Here is a 26,389-nt window from a genome sequence, read left to right on the forward strand (position 1 = left end):
CCGGTATATATATATATATATATATATATATATATATATATATATATATATATATATATATATATATATATATATATATATATATATGCAGTACTGGAGTTGAGGGGGGATGAGGGGGGGATGGCATCCCCCCCGAAATAAAAACGGTCAAAATCATCCCCCCTGTAAAACTGCCATCCCCCCTTTCCATCCCTTATGTCATTTCATCAATGAATGTGGTTTTACTGCTATTTCAACATTTAGAGTCATCACCAGAAAAATAACTTATTTGAAAATGTTCACCTGTTTCAAGTAGATCTTCACTTGAAATAAGTAGGAAAATCTGCAAGTGGGACAAGATTTATCTTCTTTTTTTTTCTTTTTTTTTTTTAACCTTTATTTAACCAGGCAAGCAATTTAAGAACAAATTTCTTATTTACAAGTGCAGCCTAGGGGGGTAAGGGGAGGGAGCTAAGATGAAGAAAAACGAAGTTATATAAATACACAAAAATACATTAAAACTTAATTAAAATTACAATTAAAACTTAAAAAATCTTGTTCCACTAGCAGATTTTTCTACTTATTTCAAGGGAAAATCTACTTGAAACAGGTGAAAATTGTTGTTTTTTCCAGTGATGAGTCTTGTTTTAAGTGTAATGAGATTTTTTTTGCTAAAATGAGACATTTTAACTAGAAATACGACAAATATTCTTGTTAAGATTTTGAGTTTTTGCAGTGATCCATTTTACTTATCCTGTGAAGGACAGAGGCATATTGATAAATTCAGAATCGATGCTGATGTTAAATACAGCACGTGAAGCATTGGTTACGAGCTTTTCTGGTACGAGGGCCTCTTCTCCATAGACTATAAAATACTCCAAAAAAACAATTAAAAATAAAGAAATACAATTTTTCCTCATAGGGCATGCCACAATGTTGCTGTGGAAGCTGACGGGAAGACAGCCGCCCTATTGTCGGTCAAAGTTAGCTGTGGATACCAACTCTTTTAACCGACCCACTTCAACCTGATACAATAAATAAATATTGAATAGAAAACTTAAAACTGAAATCCATAAACAAATCTGAGTCAAACCGAACCACAAAAATGGTCAGATGTCGAGTCCCGTCCATCATTGCACAGTCAGATAAGATCTCTTTAAATGTGGCCGCCGTTGGAAAATGAGGCACTACGCACAGCGCCTGTTCTGCATGTATATGATATATATATTCGATTTGATTCAGTTTGACATATTCCTGCTCCTCACCATCATCTCCATAAGATAAGATAAGGCCACCACTGATGCACCCTTTAACTGCAGAGTCATCTGAGTATTTCTGTAGAGGGCAGTACTCTAACTTGTACTGGAAGTCTGATGTGTATAGTACAGTCTCCTGCCGTGCTCCTATGCTGTGATTAATAACAAGGCATCCACCTGTGTTGTATTTAACATCTGCATTGATTCTTGGTTCTCCAAACTAAAGGCTGGGCCGAGGGTCATATTTCCTTATATGTATAAATAATTCTAATGAAATGGTACAAAAACCGAGTATGTATATATATATATATATATATATATATATATATATACTGTATGAATTAATGAGTTTTTATTCTTTGACCCATCCCTTACAGGATTAATTATGAGACACCAGAAACAGAATATCATCAATATACAATATTACACTCACTTAATTGGGAGTTACACAATGTACACCAGAAAAACAAAATGAATAAACCAAATTAAAAAACTAAATAAATAAAATAAAAATACCTGATATTTCTTTCTCCCCAACAAAAACCAGAATGGATATTTTCACATATATGTTTCTTAAATTTTATATATATATGTATATATATATATATATATATATATATATATATATATGTATATATATATATATATATATATATATATATATATATATATATATATATATATAAATAATTCTAATGAAATGTTACAAAAATATAAATAATGAAATAAAAGTATAAAAGAAAAAACAGCAGTGACCGCATTTTAAAACAATCATTGAACTACTCAGTTGTTCCTTTTGAAGCTGGGACAAAAACAAAAAAAAAGGCATTATGCCACGAACAGATTATATATTTTTTCCCACTGTACTAGTTCCTTATTTTTACAGTTAAATAAATGTTTTTAAATCAGGCAGTGTGAGTGCAAAACGCGTGTATGACATCAGCGAGCCGTCAGCCCGCAGGCTGCAGTTACACTCTCTGACCGCCAGGGGTCGCTGACGGCTCTCTGCAAGCATGGCTGCCCAGGATGAACTCAGTAAGTTTCTTTCTGCGTTATTAACCCTTATTATCTCCTAAAATGACGCGCCATTAGTGGTATTAGGGGCTTTATGTGCGCTATTCCCCCGTGCCTACCTATTAATCTGCCTCTGAAGTATCGATAAGGCAGATTTGAGGTAAAAACTTGATGCAGAAAGCCGGGCAGACCCTCAGCTACAGCGCTAGCCGCAGTGCTAGCGCCAGGAGGCCGTCTGCCCAGTCATGGTCAAAACGAAACTATCACGCAGCTATTAATACATTCTAACGCGTCAAACTTTCCACTTGCACATTTTCAGCCTGGATATATTAGGGCACGTTTCGGATACGCCACATGGGCTGTCAATAGTCAGTGAAAAGCGGGCGGTAGAAGCTGGAATGGCATGTAAGTCTTGTCAGTGGTTAAGCCTGATTTATGGTTCTGCGTTAAATCGACGCAGAGCCTACGGCACAGGGTACGCGGTCGCCGCGGACCTTACGCCGTAGGCACTGCGTCGATTTAACGCGGAACCATAAATCAGCCTTTAGCTGCTGTGTGTGTTGCTCATGGGTGCAAGGCAGGGCTGGGTCATCACACCAGAGCTGCAGCTGACAGGACCAACCCCATCTCCCAAACCCAGCCATCATGCCTACCAGGCTGGTTAAAGTTGCCATTTGGTCTGAAAACGTGAAATATATTCTCCCTTGCTGGTTTTGCATGTGGCTGCTGCACACTCCCAATGAGGCAGTTGTGACTCATATATATCTAAATGGAGTTATGTTGACTTTGTGTTTATAGCTTTCATGTTTTTATTCTTTTTTTGGGTTGTGACACATTGGGATTGTATTTTGCACAGATCCACTGAAAGATGGCGCAAGTCTCACCTCCTTGCAGACTGGCTTTGCATGTGGCTGCACACTCCCAATGAGGCGTTGTCATATTTATTTATAAAGGGAGATATGTTGACTTTTTCAGAATCAGAATCAGGTTTATTGGACAAGACAGGGAATTTGACAGTTATTTTTGCTCACTGTAATGTAAATAGACAAATGACTGCTCTTATTTACATATATACAATTTTTTTTAAAGTGAAAGGTGCAACAGTATGAGGTAGTCATGGTTATTGAAAGGTGCATTATTACAGCATGTGATTGAGGTTTATTATTATTATTATTATTGCACGGTGATTGATTACTCTGAGATAGGAATGGGCAATATTTTACCGTTCACGATTAGGTGTGGGTATTGGGAAGGACCTCACGATACGATACGCATCACGATACTTGAGCCACGATACGATACACATTGCGATATCCCGATTATGCGATATCCCAATTATTATATTCTACATAGTTCACCGAAAAATTTAAAAATGCATTACACATCTTAAAATCCAAGTTGTATATATGTACATCAGATGATAGTGATGGATCTTAAAATCCGAGTTGCACGTTCATCAGATTATAGTGACAATTCATGGGACAAACTGAGTCAAAACAATGTTTTATTATAACTATACAAGCTAAAGTTACAACATATTTGTATATGTTTTTTCATATTATTTACATCCTATGAAATTAACATTAAATTTAGTAGGAGGTTGCTTTAATTATGTGGCAAATGATAATAAACACAAGAAAGATGGGTACTAAAACCAAGGACAGGCACAGTGATCAGTCAGTATAGATATAAATCCATAAATAAATAAACCTCTGTCCATTATTTTTCATTTTTTGAGGACAGGCAATTGTGTTATATAAAAAATAAATTATAAAGTGAAATAAAACCGGAGCTCAGTGCAGGGCCCTCCCAGGGTTGGTAGAGAGTGACAATGCCCAGGACTGTCACTTAGGTAGGAGCACTGGGTGATATAATGGGGGGTAAAAAATATATTTAAAAAAAAAAATCTGTATTCAAATTTTGAATATCGATATTGAATCAGCTGGAAAAGTATCGCGATATATTGCCATATCGATGGAAGGAAGGAAGGAAGGAAGGAAGGAAGGAAGGAAGGAAGGAAGGAAGGAAGGAAGGAAGGAAGGAAGGAAGGAAGGAAGGAAGGAAGGAAGGAAGGGAGGGAGAAAAGAGGAAGGAGAGAGCAGGAGGAAGGAAGGAAGGAAGGAAGGAAGGAAGGAAGGAAGGAAGGAAGGAAGGAAGGAAGGAAGGAAGGAAGGAAGGAAGGAAGGAAGGAAGGAAGGAAGGAAGGAAGGAAGGAAGGAAGTAAAGAAGTTTAATTAATTAATTAATTAATTAATTAGCCAGAAAGGAAGAAATGAGCCTGAAAGAAAGAAAGAAAGAGCCTGAATGAAAGAAAGAAAGAAAGAAATAAAGAAGGATAAATTCCCGTTGATGACGTCTTTGTATTGGTATTTTTCTTATCGTTATCGGGATAAATGCCAGAAATTATCGTGAAGTTTTTTTGTCCATACCGCCCATCCCTTCTATGAGTGATGAGATTCATCAGAGCAACAGCTTGGGGGAAGAAACTCTCTGAGTCTGGAGGTTTTGGCGTACAGAGCTCTGTAGCGCCGTCCAGAGGGGAGGAGTTCAAACAGACTGTGTCCTGGTGTGAGGGGTCTGCAGAGATGCTACCTCCCCGTTTCCTGGTCCTGGACCGGTACAGGTCCTGGATAGATGGGAGGTTAGTCCCGATTATCCTCTCTGCAGACCTAATTGTCCCTTGCAGTCTGTGTCTGTCTAGTTTGGTGGCTGATCCAAACCAGACTGTGATGGAGGTGCAGAGAACAGACTGGATGATGGCAGAGTAGAGTCCTGAGCTGACGCAGGAAGTTCCTTTTTTTGGGGGGGTTGTGACACATTGTGATTGTATTTTGCACAGATCAACTGGAACGTGTGTTCCTCCGGCTGGGCCACGCGGAGACAGATGAGCAGCTACAGGATATCATCTCCAAGTTCCTGCCCCCAGTACTACTCAAGCTCTCCAGTGTGCAGGAGGGTGTGAGGAAGAAAGTAAGAAGGCCGGGTGTTGCTTATCTCTTTTTCTTCTTAACAGGGTTTATAGATGGAAGCTGCTGTGTCATGCTCCAATGACCTGCCCCTCAAATATGCCTGGCAGACTCTCAAACGCACCGGGTCATGGAAACGCTCAAAGGCTTGAAACGAGGCAACCAAACTCAGTTTTGTTTTGGTTTTGAAGATGTTTTATCTATGGGGAAATTCTGCAGATGAATTAAACGCATCACAACTCGGGTGTCATGCTCCTCAGGAGACATGAGTTGGCTTTGTCAGTTTGTACTGACAAAGTCTTTTGCAATAGAAAATGAAACATCTTCAAAAACAAAATAAAAGGAAACACCTCCCCTCAGATACCACCTTAAATCCAATGTCATGTATTGTATTGATGTATACTAGTATCCATTTGATTTGGAGTACGCTTCAGTAAACATTACTGTTTACTGAGCAAACATTACTGTTTACTGAAGCATACTCTTAAATTAAATACTTACCTGCTGTACTCTACTGCCCTTACTTTTTAACAACTTGTCGTTTAATTATTTTACCTCCTTTTCTTATCATTTTATTTCATTTTATTTGTTATTTACTGTTTAATTGTGTCTTGCTGCTTTTAATGTTGATGTAAAGCACTTTGAATGACCTTGTCTTGAATTGTGCTATACAAATAAACTTGCCTTGCCTCTGAGATTCTTTCAAGGACCCTTGATTGGTCTATTCTGCCAGAGAGTCTTTATTTATTTATTTATTTATTTATTTATTTATTTATTTATTTATTTATTTATTTATTTATGTTTCCTTCTGCTACTCGTCTGCTAGGTGATGGAGTTGTTGGTCCACCTGAACAAGAGGATAAAAAGCCGACCAAAGATTCAGCTGCCGGTAGAAACGTTGCTGGTGCAGTACCAAGACCCGGCTGCTGCCTCCTTTGTTACAGTAAGAGTTCATATTCACATATAAGCCTTCTCAGGCAGCATGTTGACTTTAATATAACTTAAAGTCACATTAAAGCAGTCAATATTAGGTTTTTATGCAACTATATAACTGTCTAGCTCAGGGGTCGGCAACCCGCGGCCCTGGAGCCGCATGCGGCTCTTTAGCGCCGCCCTAGTGGCTCCTGGAGCTTTTTCAAAAATGTTTGACCTTTTTTTTCCCTTTTTTTCTTCTTTTTTTTTCTTTTTTCCTTTTTCTTTTCTTCTTTTTTCCCTTTTTTTTCTCTTTTTTCCTTTTTTTTCTTCTTTTTTCCTTTTTCTTTTTTTCTTTTTTTCCTTTTATTTATCTGTTTTTCTTCCTTTTTCCTTTCCTTTTTGATTTCGATATTTTGACTTTTTTCCCAAAATGTTGACTTTTTTCTCGACATTGCGACTTTTTTCTCGACATTGCAACTTTTTTCTTGACATTTTGACTTTTTTCTCGTCATTTCGACTTTTTTCTCGACATTTCAACTTTTTTCTCGAAGTGCATAATGACAAAAAAAAATCTTCCCCCAGTTATAACTAATATAGATACATGCAGCAGGTGTTGCCTTCATTCTATACAAGACTTTTCGTTTTTTGCGGCTCCAGACATATTAGTTTTTTGTGTTTTTGGTCCAATATGGCTCTTTCAACATTTTGGGTTGCCGACTCCTGATCTAGCTGGATCATTGTTTTGGTTCCTTAGTTTTTAAATCATATAAGATTATATATGTCTGATACAGAACCCGTATAAAGATGTTTTAGTAACACGCGGCCAGAGTTGTGATGGTTTAATTTACCCACAGAATTTCACCATCATCTACATAAAAATGGGCTACCCCCGTTTAGAAGTGGGAAAACAGTGTGAGTTGGCGCCGACCCTCCTCACCGCCATGGAGGGAAAGCCCCAGCCCCAGCAGGACAGGTGAGAGGATTCACCTGCACGAGCAACATGCATGTGTGTATATTACCACTGGCTGAGAAGAATGTTGACCTTTTATATGTCATTTTCTTTATTTCCGCTCTTAGCCTGATGCACCTTTTGATCCCAACCCTGTACCACATGAAGTATCCAGCAGACGCGTCCAAGAACGTGTCCACCTTCAACCTAACCGAGCGGCCAAAGACGGTGCACCTGCTGCTGGAGTTCATGTTGGATGTTTTACTCATGCCTTATGGGTGAGTTCCTGCTGTATTATGTGACCTGAGAGGTTCACAGCGCTGCGCCTCCTGTGAAACCAGTAACTATGTGGATTAGGGCTGGGCGATATATCGAGATTTTAATATATATCGATATATTTTCAAACGCGATATGGTACGAGACAATATCGTTTACATATATATATATATATATATATATATATATATATATATATATTTTTTTTTTTTTTTCTTCATTTTTTTAATGATTTTGATATAGCTTATTTTGTGACAAATAGACTTGAATGTTTTATTTGAGATTTGTACAAATGTTTTGTTATTTGCACAATTGTCAACCTCAGTGGAAAAGTCTGCCTGTTACTGTCTACATTGTATTAATTGCACAGTGTATTTTAATTGAATTGTTATGCAGGAAAGGGATATTTGTTTTATTTTATTCAAGAAGCATTTTTATTCTATATATGCAGGCAGTTTATTTTTATTTCATTTGTTTTATACATTTTGATATTGTGATATTGTTTATGTTTATGTTTATGTTCATGTTCATGTTCATGTTCTGGATCTCTGGAAAGCGTCTAGAGACAACATCTGTTGTATTAGACGCTATATAAATAAAATTGAATTGAATTGAATTGCAGACCTCTGTTAATAAAGGAACCTGTGTGACATTTGGCACGAGGCTTTGTATTAAAACTGACTGTTTTTTTAAGGGTTTGCCTCAGAAAAAATGAAGCTAACAGAGATGCTATGCTATAATGCTTTGGGGGAAACCCCAATTATGTCACAGAAAAAAATATCGATATATATCGAGTATCGCCATTCAGCTAGAAAATATTGAGATATGACTTTTGGTCCATATCGCCCAGCGTGGATGTTAGAAAACATGTTGGAGTCACGGGTTGACCTGCTCTCCTTCTCTCTCTCTGATTGCTGTAGGTTTGTGCTGAATGAATCTCCCTCCCGGCCAGCGCCCTCGTCCTCTCAGGGAGGCTCTGATGGGTCGGTGGCCTCGAGTGGGCAGGGTCTCCCTCAGCCCCCCCCGGGGATGAGCGTCTACGCTGCAAAGAGGGTGATCGGAGAAGCCCAGTGGAACTCTGAGCAGCTGGAGCAGGTACTGTAAACTCAAGCTGCAGGTTGATTAGTAGCTACACTGTATGTTTGGACAAGTAACATGCATGATTGTTCCTCTTATAATAAGAACTGATCCTCTCCTAGTTTTTATTTATTTTTTTAAATGCACCCAGCTTAGTCCTGGAATTGGCCGACCAATTATAAGCTGTTTAAGCTTTAGCTAACAGGTCCCTCTGGAAACAGAAACAAATGAAACAGAGATCATTCAAGCAGTCAGTAATCACACAAAGCTTTAATGCCATAAACACATGCAGCAGACAAAAGGAAAAGGAAAAAGGCCAGCTCTAAGCCAGTAATAACACCTTCCACTGAAAACACAGATCAATTTAACCTGTAAAACATGACCAGATTGCAGCGTGTCCCATATAACTGGAACGAAACGAGTGACCAGGTGTTGTAATCTACAAATACCACCCTGTTAACAGTCTAAAGATGGCAATGGAGTAAGGGGTCACCCCTCTGCCACAAAAACTCACTCAGCCAGTAATAACTTCGGTGTTTGGGCATCATAAATCATATTCCATCTCTGAGACGAACCAAATTCATTCCTAAACTACAAATATAACCTTCATGTGAAGGGATACTGAGTCAACGTCACAGGAAACCACCGTTCTGCTTGGATAATGCTGGAGGGACTGCATAGACGTGTCAAACATCCAAATCTGTCAAGGACTTCCCGAGATATCACCTTGGACATTCACCTGCACTTTAGCACCTTTTCCCCATGAACATGGCAGTGAATACGGTACGGTACAGATGTGTACCGATCCGAATACGGCACAATGTTTAACAGTGGTTAGGCTTAACAGGCTTGTGTTGTGTGTAGAGCAAACTTCAAATCCGAGTTCCCACACGGCTATTCTAACTGGCAGACTGGAAGTTGGTAGTCGGCACCGGACTCACACCTGAGTTGTTTTTTTATCCGCTAGCAGCCGTCATGGTTGATGCAAACAAGAAGTCTGAGGTTGAAGCCCCTCCCTCATCTTTAAGGTCTCCTTTTTGGGAACACTTTGGTTTCCCGGTGAAAAGCAACAGCGGACAAAGACGAGTAGATCAGACGAGAGAAGTGTGCCGACGTTGTTCACCAGCAACCGGACATGTTTCTGGCAAAACGTCAAACCTCATAACGGATTTGAAACGCCACCCGTGAATGTGAATATCGCTGTTGAGTGGAAGGAAACCAGCACTGTGTCAACGCAGCTACCTTTGGCATCTAAACAGGCTTTTGCCAGTAATTCAGATCTAATGACACTGGTGTTTTTATACTCAGTCGTTGAGGACACAGGTTTTAAACACGTTTTATATTTTGTTTAATGTGAAAATATTTTATTTATTGGAGGACTTGGTAATAGATCTAAGCAGTATTTTATTTTTTATTCATATATATATATATATATATATATATATATATATATATATATATATATATATATATATATATATATATATATATATATATATATAAATGCTTCAGTGGCACAAGTGAGCCAAAATGGCCAAGTAGGAAAGTCTGTCGAAACATTCCTCTTCAGAAAGCTCAACAAAAGGGAAATCTTGGTAGATTAAATTGTAAGATGATTTGATAAAGTTCATTTTGTCCATGGCTTTAAAAATATAACTTGCTGATTCTTTTCGTCGGACAAGAATAGTAATCTCCGAAACATGTCAGGTATTTAAAAACCTAAAACCTAAATATTTTTGTCTGATGAAAAGAATCAGCAAGTTAAATTGTAAGATGTTGCAGAAAGGATTTTAAATGTGACGTTCTCTTTTTGAAGAGGGATTTCCAAAACAGACCGTGCTAGGAAAAGTGTTAATGCAATCTTAAAGTTTTGTCTTTAACGACTGTGTAATCCTCGTCGTTTGCATTCTGGGATTTCAACAGTGCAAACTGGGCATCGTGAAGTTCATCGAGGCGAAGCAGGTCCCAGAGGTGGAGACGGTGGTTCACCTGGTCGTGGCTTCCAGCGACACCCGGCACGGCGTGGCAACGGCTGCCGACCTGGAGCTGAAGAGCAAGCAGAGGTTGGGAGGACCTTGTATAAGTGATTTATATCTGCAGCTAGAGAGTCATCACTAACCTGTTTTTTATAGCTGTGTAATTTATACTATAATTTGTTTGGCAAGAATTGCAAAAAATAAATTGCGTTTTTTTTTGTATTTCAGCATAATTGACTGGAACAATCCTCTAATTATCAACAAGATGTTCAAGGTGTATCTGGGAGACGTTCCCCTGAAAACGAAGGTTTTTGATCACTTCCTTCCTTAAATCCACCGACTCATTATTAACGCAGAATTTGATGGAACTTTGCTCAAATGACGCCTGATGTCCTGTTGTGTTTGTGTCGCAGGGCGGGGGTGTCAAACAAGAGCTGAAACACGAGCCAGTCAGCACGAGAGTGAAAATGAAGATCCTGCCCCACCTTCTCCGCTCACGCCTGGCCGCAGAGTGCTTCCCCGCTAACATCCAGGTGAGGGGTTTGATGCTTCGCCACATCTGTGTGTGTTCCGTAGGAATGGGCGATATTTTACCGTTCACGATATACCGTCAAAAAAATTCCCCACGGTAAGAATTTGTCATCTCGCGGTAAAAACGCTAAATTCCCGTTGATGACGTTTTTGTGTAACAAACATGGCGGAAGGCGGATCTGAGAGCGAGGAGCTCGTTGTTAAACAAGGCTCCAGCTCTGGAACTTGTTTGGATTTAAAAAGAGTGACGAGGAGCAAACATCATCTATTATATGCAGAGTCTGCAAAAACAAGGAAATGGTTGTTACATTTTGATATAACGTTTGACTATTACGAAAAAAAATTGCAATAGTATCTAATTTGTGGCATGTTCCAACCACAGGTTAATTTGCACATTTTATTTATATTAGAAGACGTCATCACTGATAGGATTTTATTTTCAGTGAACTTTTATTTATTTTATTTAGTTTCTTTATTTATCAAGTTGTATTTTTTTTCTACTTTGATTTTATAAGCTAAGAAAACTTGTTTAGGGGGCTCCAAAGACTGAATGTGGTGATAGATTTATAGTTAAAAAGGTGGAGTTGAATTGGTATTTTTTTATCGTTATCGGGATAAATGCCAGAAATTATCGTGATGAATTTTTCTAGTCCATACCGCCCATCCCTAGTGTTCGGGTGCATGATTCAGGTTTGATAGAAGATAAAGTCTCACTAGTTTCCTTTCTTCTGCAGGTTGTGTATGATGGTCTGTTTGGAGCCAACACCAACAACAAACTGCTGTCTCTCACTCTACAGTTTGTGCATCACATCTGCATGGTGTAAGACGAGTGAACCATTTTCTTTTCCATGACTATGTTTGCCTTTTAAGAAAAATGCTTAAAATTGACCTTGTTTCACAGATGTCCTGACACTAATAAGCCCTTAGGGCTAATGCTACTGAACGGCCTTACCAAGCTCATCAATGAATACAAGGAGGTATTTAACTCAGAATTACTGCTAAACACATGTGTTGCATGTAGTCAAGTTTGATTTGTGTTGACAGAAACTTTTACTTCTGCAGGATCCTAAGTTGCTGTGTGTTGCCTACTCTGCTGTTGGGAAACTGTCAAGGTACATTTAAATATTGATATTTTTTATTTTTTCTCCCAGTTACTTGTCAGATTTTTTTTTTTAAGAATAAAAAACCCATATGGTGTGTCATGTTTTGTGTTTTAGCCGCATGCCCCAGCTCTTCACTAAGGATCTTGCACTTGTGCAGCAGTTCTTTGAGTCCATGTGCAAGGTAGGTGAACAGAATCACACAATATGTTAAAAAATGAACATGAGGGTATGTGCAACCAGAGTTTCTCATTGTTTATCATTATTTTTATTATTTTAACACTTCAGGAGGAGCCGGATGTCCGTCTTGCCATTCAGGAGGCTTTGTCCATGATGGTAGGAGCGTATGCTAACCTGCAGGGGGCGCTGCTGAACCTGATGGAGGCGCTGGTGGCCGCCTACATTACAAAGGTGAATAAACACAGGATGCAATGTATATTTGTTTTACTGGAAGACACACACCAAGTTTAGTTATTGGACATGAGAGAAATCTAACATGATTATTGTTTTACAACAGCCGGAGGTGCAAGTTCGCCAGGTGGCGATGAAGTTTGCCAGCACGGTGTTCGCTCCGGATCACGTGCCGTCACGATACCTGCTGCTCCTGGCTGCCGGAGACACGTGAGTCATCTTGTGCATTTTGGTTCATAAAGAAAAAGAAGAGCTGTGAAAATATTAAGCAAAAGTCATGACTGGTGATGAAAGTAAACTGCGTCTGCAGGGTATTATCATTAATATTTCTTTACCTGTGTTTGTAGAAGGGAAGAAGTATCTGGAGAGGCCCAGAAGGTGCTGAGAGCTTTGACTACAAAGAGCTCGGAGAAGGAAGGACCGAAGCCGATGCCTTCTTTCCCTGACATGGTGGCTTATGTCCAGGAGAAAGTAAGTGCAATATATCCAATGTACACTTTTCTTTTACAGAAAGTACAGATTAATTTGAACTGTTTTGTCATTTTGTCATGTTTAGGCTGCTCAGAGGATCAAGACTCCAGCGAAATACGTTGTTGGAACCTCCACTATTCCTTTCAACCCATCTGCTTTTGGGGAGGTAAGAAAATAAATATTGCTGATGGATCCTTTAATCTTGACAAACCCGTGTGTCTCAGAGAAGAGGTTTATATAACCTGTTGTCCTCGTGACGTTTTCCCAGATCATCCTGTACCTGAGGAGGTGTTTAGTCCACAGTGCTGGAGCCACGCCGATGTCCACACGCCTGTCAGACATGCAGGATGACGCTCCCGCCATCGGCCGCTACGTTCACACGCTGCTGTCTGATCCTCCGCCCTCGGGGTCAAAGGGCTCCGAGACAAATCCTGTTCACATCTACATCGACCTGCTGCAGCAGCTGCTTTCTGCTGTGGGAGGTACGAGGAGTTCAGATGCTCTACTAGATCTGTTTCTATAATATAAGTTTATTTAACACAAGGGATTTGTGGTATTTCTGTTTTTTATTTATATACCGGTACTGCATATGCAGTATACTGTGGCTGTTTATGTGAGCTAAGTCTACCTGTACATTACATACAGTATACTACTAAATCAGTTCTGCTTGGACCAAAGGTCAATGTTTGCACCAATAATATTTACCGTATTTTCTGGACTATAAGCCGCTACTTTTTTCATAGGTTTTGAACCGTGCGGCTTATACAAAGGTGCGGCTATTCTGTGGATTTTTCTTCCACCGCTAGGGGGAGTGCTAACCGGAATTAGAATAAAAACTAAGACAAAATAAATGCAAAGAAGAATACGCTACTTCTTCTCTGTACAAACATGTACATCATTTACAGTTCAAAATCCTTCTGTACATGTAGTAAATATCTAATCTAACAACATAAATATCTGCGGCTTGCATATCTTTTTTTTTTTAAATAAAAGTGGGTGCGGCTTATATACAGGTGCGGCTTGTATATCCTTTTTTATTGTTTTTTTAAAAATAGAGCGGGTGCGGCTTATATACAGGTGCAGCTTATAGTCCAGAAAATACAGTATATAGTTTGAAATTAGTAAGCATTATAATTTGCCAACAGGAATCCCGGTCATGTACTGTTTACTGGAGATGGTGTCTGTGTGTCCGGAAAAACTGGCTCCCAGATTTGCTAATAAAATTGACTGGATTAAAGTGAGTCATTCCTGCATTCATTCATTCATTTGGAAATTTTGCATCCAGTCCAGTTAAATGTAATGGTTTCTCTTTATTCCACCTACAGAGTCTAATGAACACAAACAAGGAGGACATGAGGGAGCTCGCCGCTCAGCTTTACGCAATTGTGATTTCCACCATGACGGGCAACGAGCTGCAGATGGCCGTGCAGAACCTGATCAAGATCACCAGAGACAACCACGTACGCTGCGTTTACATCTGATATGAATGTTTATTTGTATGCTTACAACCAATGAGCTAAAAAAAAAAAAATTATCTAAAGGCACTTTGCACTAAAAGTAGGACTGTATGATTCTGAAAATAATGAGAATACAATTTTAATTTTTATCAGAATTTAGATTGCGATTTCTTTTTTCCCCACACATGAAAATAATGATTGTAACGTCACAATTCCAACCCTAATCCTTTATCCTGACTATAGGCCAGTCCAGTGCCATTGAGTAATTATTCTAATAATTACTTTAATTAGAGTAATATATTCATAATCCACCCTAATTGAACTTCTGCTTGACTTTGCTGTCATAGTGATGTCTTTATAACTTTTGATATTACGGAACTAAATTATATATTTCTTTGCAATTTTTATTATTATTATTTATTGATTGATTTATCTTGGTGGAATTTATTACTTGAGGTCTGAAAAATCACTAAATATAGCATCAAAGTCGCTAAGTTGGCCACTTAGCTTGGCTCTGCCAGTGAGTCCCGTGACGCCAAGTCGCGTCTCGTAGGAGAGGACGGTGCAGCCCCTTGGGTGCGTTTGAGATTTTCAGAGGAAAATAGGAGCGTTTCTTTGTGATGCAGGTCAGGAAATAAACTGCAGAAGAATCTTTGTCGATAGGAAACAAGACTGTTTACAGGTGTGCATAGATGGATGGATGGATAGATAGATAGATAGATAGATAGATAGATAGATACTTTATTTATCCAGAGGGAAATTGAAAGTATTCAGCAGCTACATGGACGCCCCAAAAAGCAGGTTAGTATCAAGGACAGACAGAAAAATTTGGTTAGTGACATATAATAACATAATTGACACTGCTCATGTTTATTTTTATTTTTTTAACAACTTATTTTGCAGTTTGCAGTTTTCAATTCAATTTACAATGCATTTGTAATCCATTTGGTTCCAGTTAATTTATACTTGTTGGTTTTGTGGGATCACAGAGTCCGGAGACCCAGCACGGGGCCATCCTGGCTCTCGGCTACATGGTGGGACGGAGCATGAGCAGAAAGAAAGCCGTCACCTGTTCTGACTCGACAAAGAATAAAGAGGAAAAAATGAGTATCAGCTCCCAGGATGATGATGAGCTGGTTGCCATCGCCACCAAGACGATTGGTATGCAAGTATTTTAAGTATTTTAGTTGCTATAGTGCAATAAATCGATGCTAAATTATTTGTTATTAAATTAAGAGTTTTGTATTTTATTTCAGTGGGAGATGATTTAATTAAATTATATGCCGTCTGTGTGACTGGTCGAACCGTCTCCACGCAGGTTCCTTCCTGGACAGCAGCAGTGCGATGTTGGCCGTAGCGGCCTGTGTCGCTCTGGGAGAAATCGGGCGTAATGGCGCCCTGCTGATCCCTGCAGACGGAGACGGCTTCACTAAACTCTCCGTCGTCGAGAACCTGCTGGCTCGCATCCCCTCGGGCAAGGAGAGCACAAAGGTAGCTAGAAGTTTAAGCAAAGAAATGGTGGTTCAAAGACAAATCAGTCAGCTACTGCAAGCTCATAGCTGAGGTTATGGTCTTGCTCTTTTCATTTAAATTATTCGATTTTCCTTATTATTAATCCATAATCCTGTTTTCCATGCGCTCCAGATGAAGGAACGGTCCATCATGACCCTGGGTTATCTTCCGGTGGGAGATGCAGACTTCCCTCATCAGAAGAAGCTTGTGCAGGGACTCATGGACTCAGTGGAGGTGGGAACCACGGAAACATAGCGACGTTTAAATTAGCAGTGCAAGACGTAAACAAATAGATTCTGCGCCAAGCTGTTTTCTCACTTTCGACAGATAGTAGCTAGTTCAGTCACTGGTACCTGCAAGCTTTCCATGTAGACTTTGAGAAACATCAAAAACAAAAAAAAAAAGACAGCAATCAGCCTCGCTAACTGCACCGAGGTGGTTGTTTCTGATTGCATTCGTCTCTCTTTTGCTGCTACGAGATTGTACCGTGGCTTGTTAAATACAGCGGGTGTGGCTCTTATGTACTGTTTCTTTCCCCTCTCAGGCCAAGCAGGTGGAGCTGCAGTTCACGGTCGGAGAGGCCATCACTAGCGCTGCAATAGGAACCAGTTCTGGAGCTGCAAGAGACCCGTGGACCTGCACCGAGGACGAGTACAGCCCGCCTCTCAGTCAGTACCTTCGGTCGCTTTACTTGGCTTTGAAAATCAAACCGTTTCTGTGAATGTTGAGACTTTTATTTCACAAAGTCTTGGAAAAGTGATTTAGCTCTGAGGTATATTTTAAATGCAGTTTGCAAGTGATTGCATTTGTTAAACTATATTTTGCATTGTATTCAGAGGCTCAGCATTGCTGGGCATGTTCAAGAAAATCAATATAATTAAACAAAAAAATCTAATTGTGATTGTTTTTTCTTCAATTCCCTTTCAGACATTAAAAACAACGACCTGGTTCCCTGGGTGCTCAACTCCATCCTGTCCAGGTACATTCCCAGCCAGAACCCGCACGTCCGGCAGGCGTCCTGCATCTGGCTGCTGTCCCTCGTCAAGAAACTCAGCCACCACAAGGAAATTAAAGTACGTGTAGAAAAGTTACTCACGTGTGAATTATAGCACAGAACATTACAAGACTTTTCAAGACTTTCAAGTTTTATTGTCAGGTATGCTATACAGGACTGTCTCAGAAAATTAGAATATTGTGATTTTCTGTAATGCAATTACAAAAACAAAAATGTCATACATTCTGGATTCATTACAAATCAACTGAAATATTGCAAGCCTTTTATTATTTTAATATTGCTGATCATGGCTTACAGCTTAAGAAAACTCAAATATCCTATCTCAAAAAATTAGAATATTCTGGGAATCTTAATCTTAAGCTGTAAGCCATAATCAGCAATATTAAAATAATAAAAGGCTTGCAATATTTCAGTTGATTTGTAATGAATCCAGAATGTATGACATTTTTGTTTTTTTTAATTGCATTACAGAAAATAAAGAACTTTATCACAATATTCTAATTTTCTGAGACAGTCCTGTATAAACATACAGTACAAATGAAATTACAGTCCTCTGACCGATGGTGCAAAGTACAAGTAATATAATAAGAATGAAATGTACTTGATGAAAAAATATAGGGAATAAATATATTTTTAAATAACTACCGTATTTTCGCGACCATAAGGCGCACATTTTTTTTTTTTTTTTTTTTTTTAAATGTGCCGGGCGCCTTTTGAAACGGTGCGCCGTGTCTATTACCTGAATTACGGTAATGTAAGGCCGGCCACCATGAGAACGGTAAAGGGAGAAGGGGGCGGGTGAAGCCCCCGTGAGTTGCGACGTGAATGAGACTCCACTGAGCTGTTTAATGCGAAACAGATGATGAAAACTTTTAAGGATTTGCTTGATGTGTAAAGTGAAATAAAATACAATCAAACTAAGTTTTGCTCCGCTCTATTTAAATAAGCACACTTGTGTGTGTGTGTTCTGCAGCGCGTGTGTTTTGCATGTCGGGAACCGAGGAAGCACCTGCCGTGGGTTTGCGGGGTCCGATCGCCGGTTCCCCGCTGCAGATCCAGTGCTCTTTCCCCGGGAGCCCCTGCTACAAGTCCATGTGGGCTCCTGCGGTCCTGGCCGGTCGGAACCGGTGACTTTCCCCGGTTAAAGCAGCGGCTGCAGCAGCGCGGTGATGGTCGCTGCTGCAGCCGACTTCCTGGTTCCCCAAGCGGTCCGATCACCTGGTTCCTGGCCGCTTTACGAGAAGGGATTTCTGGGGTCTGTCTCATGTCAGATCAGCTTCACCCTCCGAAATTTGCAGCCAAATCTGTCGGTTACAAACCCGGTACCGGATCCCGACATGCGCGTGTGTGTTCGCGACGCGACACACACTTACTGGTTTATGTGGCGCTGGCCTGGCGCAGCTGATGGACAGAAACTGTGGTGATTTTTAAAAGAAAAACTTTGCATAAGACATTTCCAGCCGGAGTCATTATAAGGGTGAATGAAAAGAGGGGGCTGGATGAAGGGATGATGATCAAGAAGCCGAGACAGGTCTGGAAATTCGGACTGGCGCAGCTGAATTAACGGAGCTCCTGTCAGATAGGCTACAACCCGGTACCGGATCCCCGACAGCGCGTGTGTGAGCGGGTCGAGCGCGGGGGACCCGGGCACGCCGCGGGACCAGCGCGGGACCCGGGTCCAGCGCGGGGGAGCAGAGGGGGAGCGGACCCGGTCCAGCGCGAGGGAGCAGACGGGGAGCGGGACCCGGGACCGCCGCGGTCGGGTTTTTAAAAGAAAAGCGTTCCCTAAAGAGACTTTTCCAGCCAGAGTGAAATGAAAAGGGCTGGATGGATGAGGAGATGATCAGTGGCTGAGACAGGTTTATGTGCAGCAACCCGGTGGTTTTTTAAAATTCTTTAATGCAGAAACAGAATATGAACCTTTGAAGGGTTTGATTGATGTGAAAAGTGAAATAAAATATCAAACTAAGTTTTGCTTCTGCTGTATTTTTAGCGCGTGTGTGTTTTGCAGTGCGCGTGTCTGGAGCTCCGTCTCCTTAGACGGCGCCTTTTGGGTCGGTGCGCCGTATGTGTGTTTTAAAACCAAAAATGACACACAAAACTGAGGGTGCGCCTTTCCACACAGTGCGCCATATGGTCGCGAAAATACGGTATATAAACAGAGAAAGAAGTTGCTGAGAAATTGAAGTTAGCACATGGCTTTAAGCATGAAAGAGTTGGGATTGGGGTTGGGTTTTTGAATGAAACCAGTACAGCGTAGAAGGATCTTTGCCTTCTAGCCAGGATGTTCTCAATGCGAGCCACAAAACAAATGTCCTGAAAGAGAAATCCTTCATTGTGTGAATGTCAAATCAGTTTCTCTTCTTACAATCATTCTTTTCCTCCTTTTGCTCCTTCAGTCCCACTTGAAGGAGATTCAGGTGGCGTTCATCTCCGTTCTCTCAGAGTCTGACGGTGAGATAACAGAGCAGTCCGATCTGGCTCTCTGATCTGTATTTATCACTTACACCTTTACATAATCAGAAAAGGAACTAACACCAACTTGTTTTTGTGTCCTCGTCAATTCTTCCTCCACTCTTCTGTTAATTTCATCCAGAGTTGAGTCAAGACGCGGCATCTAAAGGCCTCGGGCTCGTCTACGAGATGGGAGGGGAGGGCGACCAGCAGGAACTGGTGTCAACCCTCGTAGAAACACTCATGACCGGGAAAAGGTGAGTTCACCTGTACCAAGTCTGGATGTCAAACATCTATCTCCAGTTAAATAGTGGTGAAACAGAAGTCATCACCATCACCCCGCATTTTAGTTCCCACGCCAGAAACCTGGGGGTTCTACTGGATTCACTTTAATCTAAAATGACTTAGAAAAAGTAATCCACGCATTCATAACATCTGGCTTGTATTACTTTAGTTCCCTTCACCTCGGCCTTCCTCAGTCTTTATTAACACGCCTGCAGTTGGTCCAAAATGCAAGGAAGCGTGAACATATCACCTGTCTTGGCTTCCCTGCATTGGCTCCCCATTAATTTTAGAGTTAAGTTTAAAGTTGTACTTATGGTTTTCAAGGCTCTAAATGCTTGCTGCTTATATCACTGAACTTTTTCAGTTCCAGTCCTCCACTATACCCCTGAGGTCCTCTAGTCAAAGAAAATCACATGTGCCGCAGTCACGGCGAAACTGAAAGGTGATAAAGCCTTTGCTGTGGAGCCAGTTATCCCCCCACACTATCTCCACCTTTAGGTCTAGATTAAAAACTCACCTCTATTCACCAGTCCCCTAATCCTGTCATTACTTGTATCTGTGTTTTTAGGTCAAATTTGTGATTTATTTGTTGTCACTGAATGTTCTTTCTTTCTTCTTTTTCTATTATTATTTATTTATTATTATTATTATTATTATTATTATTATTATTATTATTATTATTATTATTATTATTATTATTATTATTATTATTATTATTATTATTATTATTATTATTATCATGTACAGCACATTGGTCAGTAATAGAGTAATCCCTCACGTTACCTTCCTATAAGAACCCGTGATAGGTTAAATCCGTGAATTTTTTTTTTTTTTTTTTTTTTTACAGTTATTATACAAGGCTTCAATTTGCGGAGATCACCCCCGCCCCACCGCGACCTGAACAATTTGATTTGAACTGGAGAATTGGTGCAGAACGTTTTGTCGACATTATGGGAAAATTTGGAGAACTTTATTTAAAACTTAAATTTTGGCAAGCTGTTTTACTTGCATGTACAGTACATATTAAACCGTAACGTTATTGACACACAGGAATTGAAAAAGCAGGGAGACTGTTTAGCCAATCAGAATGCAGAACACAATACAAATCTGTGAAGCAGCGAGACTATGGGCTCAAATTAAAGCCATAAATATTTTGTATCCGTAAATAAACTTTGTAAAAAAAGTTTGTAGTTTTCTATATCCAATGTTGCACACAGACAAATTAATTCCACAGCTACAAAAATGTTTTACATATGCACAAAATATTACAAAAGTACAAATATTTTTTCACATGCACAAAATATTTCTACAAGTACAAATATTTTTTGCACACGCACAAAATGTTTATTTACAGATACAAAATAATTATGGCTTTAATTTGAGCCCATACGAGACCGTGAAAGGTGAACCGCGTTATAGCGAGGGATTACTGTATGTCCGTTTTTTAAATGTGCTTTATAAATACATTTTATTTACGGTACTTACTTACTTTACGTGATGGTGAGACACGGAGGAGAACTGGCTTCACATTTGAGCGTCTTGTTGCTTTACTTCTGCAAACAGGGTGAGACATGCCGTCTCAGAAGATACGGAGGTGTTCCAGGGAGAGGGGTTGGGAAAAACTCCAGATGGGTACGTCACGTCTCCAGACTAGACACTTTTCTGTGGTATTTTAGTCAAGGACTAAGTCCTTGACGGTATTCAGTTATTGATGATCTCCCTATCGATGACTCCGGCAGTCACAGCCTGTCCACCTACAAGGAGCTCTGCTCATTGGCCAGCGACCTGAACCAACCAGATCTGGTCTACAAATTCATGAACCTGGCCAATCACCACGCCATGTGGAACTCACGCAAGGTATCGTCTTCCTCTTGTTGTCCTTTTTTATCCCGACATGTCTCATCTTCTCCCCCCTCCTGAACACTTTCCTCCTCTTTAGGGAGCAGCTTTTGGTTTCCACATGATCGCCGCCAAGGCCGGCGAGCAGCTGGCGCCGTACCTGGCTCAGCTAGTGCCCCGTCTGTACCGCTACCAGTTCGACCCCAACATGAGCATCCGCCAGGCCATGACCAGCATCTGGGACGCCCTGGTCACCGACAAGACCCTGGTGAGTGGTGCCACGTGTACGTCAAGGGTGGTTCTGCTTAGAAACGAGCCCACGTAACGGTCGTCATCTTAATCTGTTGCTCTGCCATCCAGGTGGACAAATATCTGAAGGAGATTCTGCAGGATGTCATTTCCAACTTGACCAATACCGCCTGGAGAGTGCGTGAGTCCAGGTACGGTAGAGACACAATCAGACATGGAGCCGGAGCCATGACGAGCAGCCGACTGCAGCCTCGTTAATAGTGTCTGAATTGGCTAAATCAGGGGTCGGCAACTCGTGGCTCTTTAGCACCGCCCTAGTGGCTCCCTGGAGTTTTTTCAAAAATGTTTGACCTTTTTTTTTCTTTTTCTTTTTTATCTTTTTGTCTCTTTTTTTCTTTTTCCCTTTAGTACTTTATTTTTCTATGTGCCACACCATAGTGACGTTCAGTATAACAACAAAAAAACAACAACTAATATACATATATAGACATAAGACAGACACCAACCTCAACATATACACGAAGAAAAAAAAAAAAAAAAAAAATATTAAAAAGGACATATCTAAACAACAAACAAAGCAAAGAGAGGCCTAACATGCCTTTAAATACCTTCTAACCCCCCTGTTACCTCCCTCCCCTATACATCCCTTACACTTCACTCTTTTATGTATTAGCCAAAATTCCGTAAAGTAAACAAACAAGCACATAACAGTACCTCCAAAGATAAAAAGATAATAATAAAAATAAATAAATAAATTAAATTAAGTTAAAGAGAAGAAAAAAAATAAATTATTAAGTGCTCCCCGTTCAGTTGTTGACTCCTCCATATTATTATTATTATTATACTCCTCCATATCCGTCAAATAATCCATTGACCGCCTCAGTATTAAGAGTAGTAAGCTTTTAGGTGCATTTAGATCTCTTCATGTCTTATGCTATCTTAGCATTTCACCCCCATTTTTTATATAGCTCTCCCACTTAGCCCACAGCATGTGTCTCATCCCAAGATTTCCTCTGATTTTACATGTTAACTGCTCCATTTCTTTTACTTGTTCCATTAAGTCTCGCCATTTCTCTAAAACTGGACTTGATTTCTGAAGCCAGTTTTTTGTTATGAGTTTAAGAGCTGTTATTCTTAAAATTCTTATAAGGTACTTATCCTCAGTTTTAACTATCTCTTTTGGCATTTTTCCTAACAAAGCAAACTCATAATCGATATTTAAGTCCAACTTCAAAATACAACAGATTTCTTTACCAATACTTGACCAATACATTTTCAGAATAGGACAGGACCAGAAGATGTGACTGTAATTAGCATGGTTTTCACCACAATCCCGCCAACATTTTGATGTTACTGATTGCTGGAATTTAGCTTGTTGGACAGGTGATAGAAAATATCTCATCTGAATCTTCCATGCATATTCTCGCCAGAACAGAGATGCAGTTGTTTTATGTGAGGATAAACTTATATCTTCCCAATCGGGTTCAGATATAATAAGATCGAGTTCTTCTTGCCAACTTATTTTTTGTCTCAGTTCTTCTGGTTCGTCATCACTTTCTAAGATATTATATAATACCGATATATGATGTTTAACATTCACACATTTATAGTTCTTAACTAAAAATTGAATCAAAGGATGAAAGTCTCTAATTGTTTTCTTCTGTGTATCATTGTTTTCCAGATAACTTCTAACTTGTAAATAACCAAAGAAATGGGAGGATGGCAGACCATGTTCTTGTTGTAATAATGTAAATTCCACAATAGCCTTTTTATCTATTAACTGTCCGAATATACTCAATCCTTTTTTGCTCCAAATTTTAAATATACCCACTTCCTTGTTCGGTGTAAAGTCCGGATCTTTACTTATTTCTCTCAATAGTAACAGTTCATTTTGAATCTTTAGATCTCTTCTTACTTTATTCCAAGCAGTAAGTGTATTTTGAAACCCTTTATTATCTATTTTTTGTTTGTTTGTTTTTGCTAAGAATGGAAGAAGTTTCCCCATCTCTCTACATTGAAACAGTTCTATAGACCTCCATTTTGCTTTTATATCATCATTTAGTATTGTTTGTAATGACTGTATTTGGGCTGCATAAAAATATTTCTGCAAATTTGGGAGAGCCAGCCCCCCAAATCTTTTGGCCAATTTAAGTGTTTTCATTTTAACCCTCGGCTTTTTACTGTTCCATATAAATTTAATTAACATTCGATCCCAACATCTAAACGTAACTGGACTAACATATAAGGGTAATGACTTAAATAGGAATAAAAATCTAGGGAGTATATTCATCCTGATAGTATCAATCTTTCCAAATAACGACAAAGGGACTAAACTCCATCTATTTAGATCCTGTTTGATTCTTATTTCAAGTTTATCATAGTTACACTTATATAATTGTTCTATATTCTTAGGTATTTCTATTCCTAAATATTTAATTTTCTCTCTATCCCATTTCCATGGGAATCCATTTTTTAACTCTATAGGAATGGGTTCTCCTAAGCTAATCGATTCACATTTTTTATACCCAGATACTGTACTATAATCCTTAATATTAGTCATTAGAGCCGGAAGAGTTCTTTCTAATTTAGTTAAGTATAAAACATTTCGACTTTTTTCACAAAATTCTGACTATTTCCTTGACATTTCGACTTTGTTCTCAACATTTCGACTTTTCTCGACATTTCGACTTTTTTCTCGAGATTTCTGCTTTTTTCTCGAGATTTGTACTTCAACATTAATCTCGACATTTCAAATGTTTTTCCTCGAAATTTTGACTTTTTTTCTCAACATTTCTACTTTTTTTCTCAACATTTCGACTTTTTTCTTGACATTTCGACTTTTTTCTCGACATTTCGGCTTTCGCCATTTGCCTTCATTCTAAGGCTTATACATACAAGACATTTTTTGCGGCTCCAGACATATTTGGTTTTTGTGTTTTTGGTCCAATACGGCTCTTTCAACATTTTGGGTTGCCGACCCCGGGGCTAAATCAAGGTTCACGTTTTTGGTAAAGTGTCTGGCGAACGAACACCTCTACAGATGCAGATTTCCGTCCTCAGCCGGTCTCGTTTAGTCCCTCCCCCTGCAGTGCTTATGTTTACTTTCCTTCATAGCCCAACTGTCCACAGTTCTTACTCTTGAAAATGAAAGCTGATCGGACCCGAGCAGAGGATGTAAAAGGACTTGTTGATGGAGCGTTCAAAGACACTCCAACCATGTGGTATTTCTCTAGCACTTACATGGAGGTGTTAACTAAGGCCCAACAACGGTTGTTAATAACTTACTTGGATCGAATATTCAGCTCGTTTTTTCACCTGTTTGGACGGGGGATTGGAAACAGATTCACACCGTTATTAATTTGAATCAGAGTTTCTCAAAATTATAAAAAACGAGAGCAAACTTAATGAAGTTACCTCCACACAGCAGCAGCTTTCTTGATCTTTTTATTTTTTACTTCTAAGGCTTTTTTTACCGGCAGTCGTCAACACAAGCGTACGGTCGTAAATGTTGACATTCGTAGCCCGACTCCCCCCAACATCAGCTAATCTGTTACTGCTTCCTGAAGACGGATTTTCCTGCTAAACCAGTGTTTATTTCAGACCTTTTTAGTGTTGCATAGCAGCAATTGACATAGTTTTGGACTGAAAACCATTTTAAATTCAGTTTGATTCATTAAAACTTGTTCAGATAGAAGTTGGAGGTCTGTGAATTGATGGATGAACTTCTCTTGCAGCTGCCTGGCCCTGAATGATCTGATTCGTGGTCGTCAAGCCGATGACCTCATTGATCACATGGCAGAAATCTGGGAGACGCTGTTCAGAGTCCTTGATGATATCAAGGTGAGAGATTCAGAAAATCAGTCTTTCTTTCGTTTTCTTGGGACATGGAGCGGGAATTTAAATGATTCAGTAGAACTTATCAACTTTATTGATTCTTGTACACATCGAGCAGGAAATCGGTGCTTCATCTCGGCTTGAATGCAGGTTATAAATTGATTTAATGTTTCTTCTGTTTATGCTTTTCCTTTCAGGAATCTGTGAGAAAAGCTGCAGACTTGACGCTGAAGACGCTCAGTAAGGTGAGGCTGCTCGTCCGGTCACTGGTTTCTATCCATCTGCGTCCACGTGCACGTTCAAGCTCCTGTCCGGTTCTCTGCAGGTTTGCATCCGCATGTGCGAGTCTTCGGGCTCTGCTGCCCAGAGAACCGTGGCCGTGATGCTGCCCACCCTTCTGGAGAAGGGCATCGTCAGTAACGTCTCCGAGGTTCGCTCGCTCAGGTAACGTCTCCCAGGCCGTGGTCCGACCTCTGAACTGAACTGGGCTCCATGAAGGAAGCTTTTGTTTGTGGAGCTCTGCCCCGGCTTTGTTTCTGCTCGACTGTCACGTCCAGTGATGCCAGAGACGTTCACATGTGAACAAAGGTGTTTGTGTTGCACTGTGGCGCTAAACTGGACCGTTGACGCGTCTGAAAAACCACCTTAGGAAAGTGTAGGAAGGTAACTGTAACCATCATCAGCAATATTAAAATAATAAAAGGCTTGCAATATTTCAGTTGATTTGTATTGAATCCAGAATGTATGACATTTTTGTTTGTTTAATTGCATTACAGAAAATAAAGAACTTTATCACAATATTTTAATTTTCTGAGACAGTCCT

At 39.8% G+C, this 26,389-nt stretch overlaps 1 protein-coding gene across 1 annotated transcript in view; it reads left to right on the forward strand.

Moving 5' to 3' along the window:
* Positions 1–2,224: 2,224 nt before the first annotated feature.
* ecpas (Ecm29 proteasome adaptor and scaffold) overlaps positions 2,225–26,389 on the forward strand; it is a 38,198-nt gene continuing 14,033 nt past the window's right edge. Inside the window, exons 1-34 of the mRNA XM_061735441.1 lie at positions 2,225–2,270; positions 5,089–5,219; positions 6,042–6,158; positions 6,985–7,103; positions 7,208–7,357; positions 8,276–8,450; positions 10,356–10,495; positions 10,637–10,715; positions 10,822–10,941; positions 11,674–11,759; positions 11,841–11,916; positions 12,002–12,051; positions 12,157–12,223; positions 12,328–12,450; positions 12,557–12,660; positions 12,798–12,921; positions 13,007–13,087; positions 13,190–13,403; positions 14,067–14,158; positions 14,247–14,381; positions 15,368–15,539; positions 15,697–15,869; positions 16,023–16,124; positions 16,435–16,558; positions 16,818–16,963; positions 19,305–19,359; positions 19,502–19,616; positions 21,208–21,276; positions 21,384–21,501; positions 21,584–21,751; positions 21,844–21,923; positions 25,467–25,572; positions 25,764–25,811; positions 25,892–26,010. Of these exons, the coding sequence (XP_061591425.1) occupies positions 2,249–2,270; positions 5,089–5,219; positions 6,042–6,158; positions 6,985–7,103; positions 7,208–7,357; positions 8,276–8,450; positions 10,356–10,495; positions 10,637–10,715; positions 10,822–10,941; positions 11,674–11,759; positions 11,841–11,916; positions 12,002–12,051; positions 12,157–12,223; positions 12,328–12,450; positions 12,557–12,660; positions 12,798–12,921; positions 13,007–13,087; positions 13,190–13,403; positions 14,067–14,158; positions 14,247–14,381; positions 15,368–15,539; positions 15,697–15,869; positions 16,023–16,124; positions 16,435–16,558; positions 16,818–16,963; positions 19,305–19,359; positions 19,502–19,616; positions 21,208–21,276; positions 21,384–21,501; positions 21,584–21,751; positions 21,844–21,923; positions 25,467–25,572; positions 25,764–25,811; positions 25,892–26,010 (3,800 nt within the window). The 5' untranslated portion in view covers positions 2,225–2,248. The remainder of the gene's footprint in view (positions 2,271–5,088; positions 5,220–6,041; positions 6,159–6,984; positions 7,104–7,207; positions 7,358–8,275; positions 8,451–10,355; positions 10,496–10,636; positions 10,716–10,821; positions 10,942–11,673; positions 11,760–11,840; positions 11,917–12,001; positions 12,052–12,156; positions 12,224–12,327; positions 12,451–12,556; positions 12,661–12,797; positions 12,922–13,006; positions 13,088–13,189; positions 13,404–14,066; positions 14,159–14,246; positions 14,382–15,367; positions 15,540–15,696; positions 15,870–16,022; positions 16,125–16,434; positions 16,559–16,817; positions 16,964–19,304; positions 19,360–19,501; positions 19,617–21,207; positions 21,277–21,383; positions 21,502–21,583; positions 21,752–21,843; positions 21,924–25,466; positions 25,573–25,763; positions 25,812–25,891; positions 26,011–26,389) is intronic.

This window comes from Cololabis saira, chromosome 1 (assembly GCF_033807715.1).
Source record: "Cololabis saira isolate AMF1-May2022 chromosome 1, fColSai1.1, whole genome shotgun sequence".
NCBI lineage: Eukaryota > Metazoa > Chordata > Actinopteri > Beloniformes > Belonidae > Cololabis > Cololabis saira.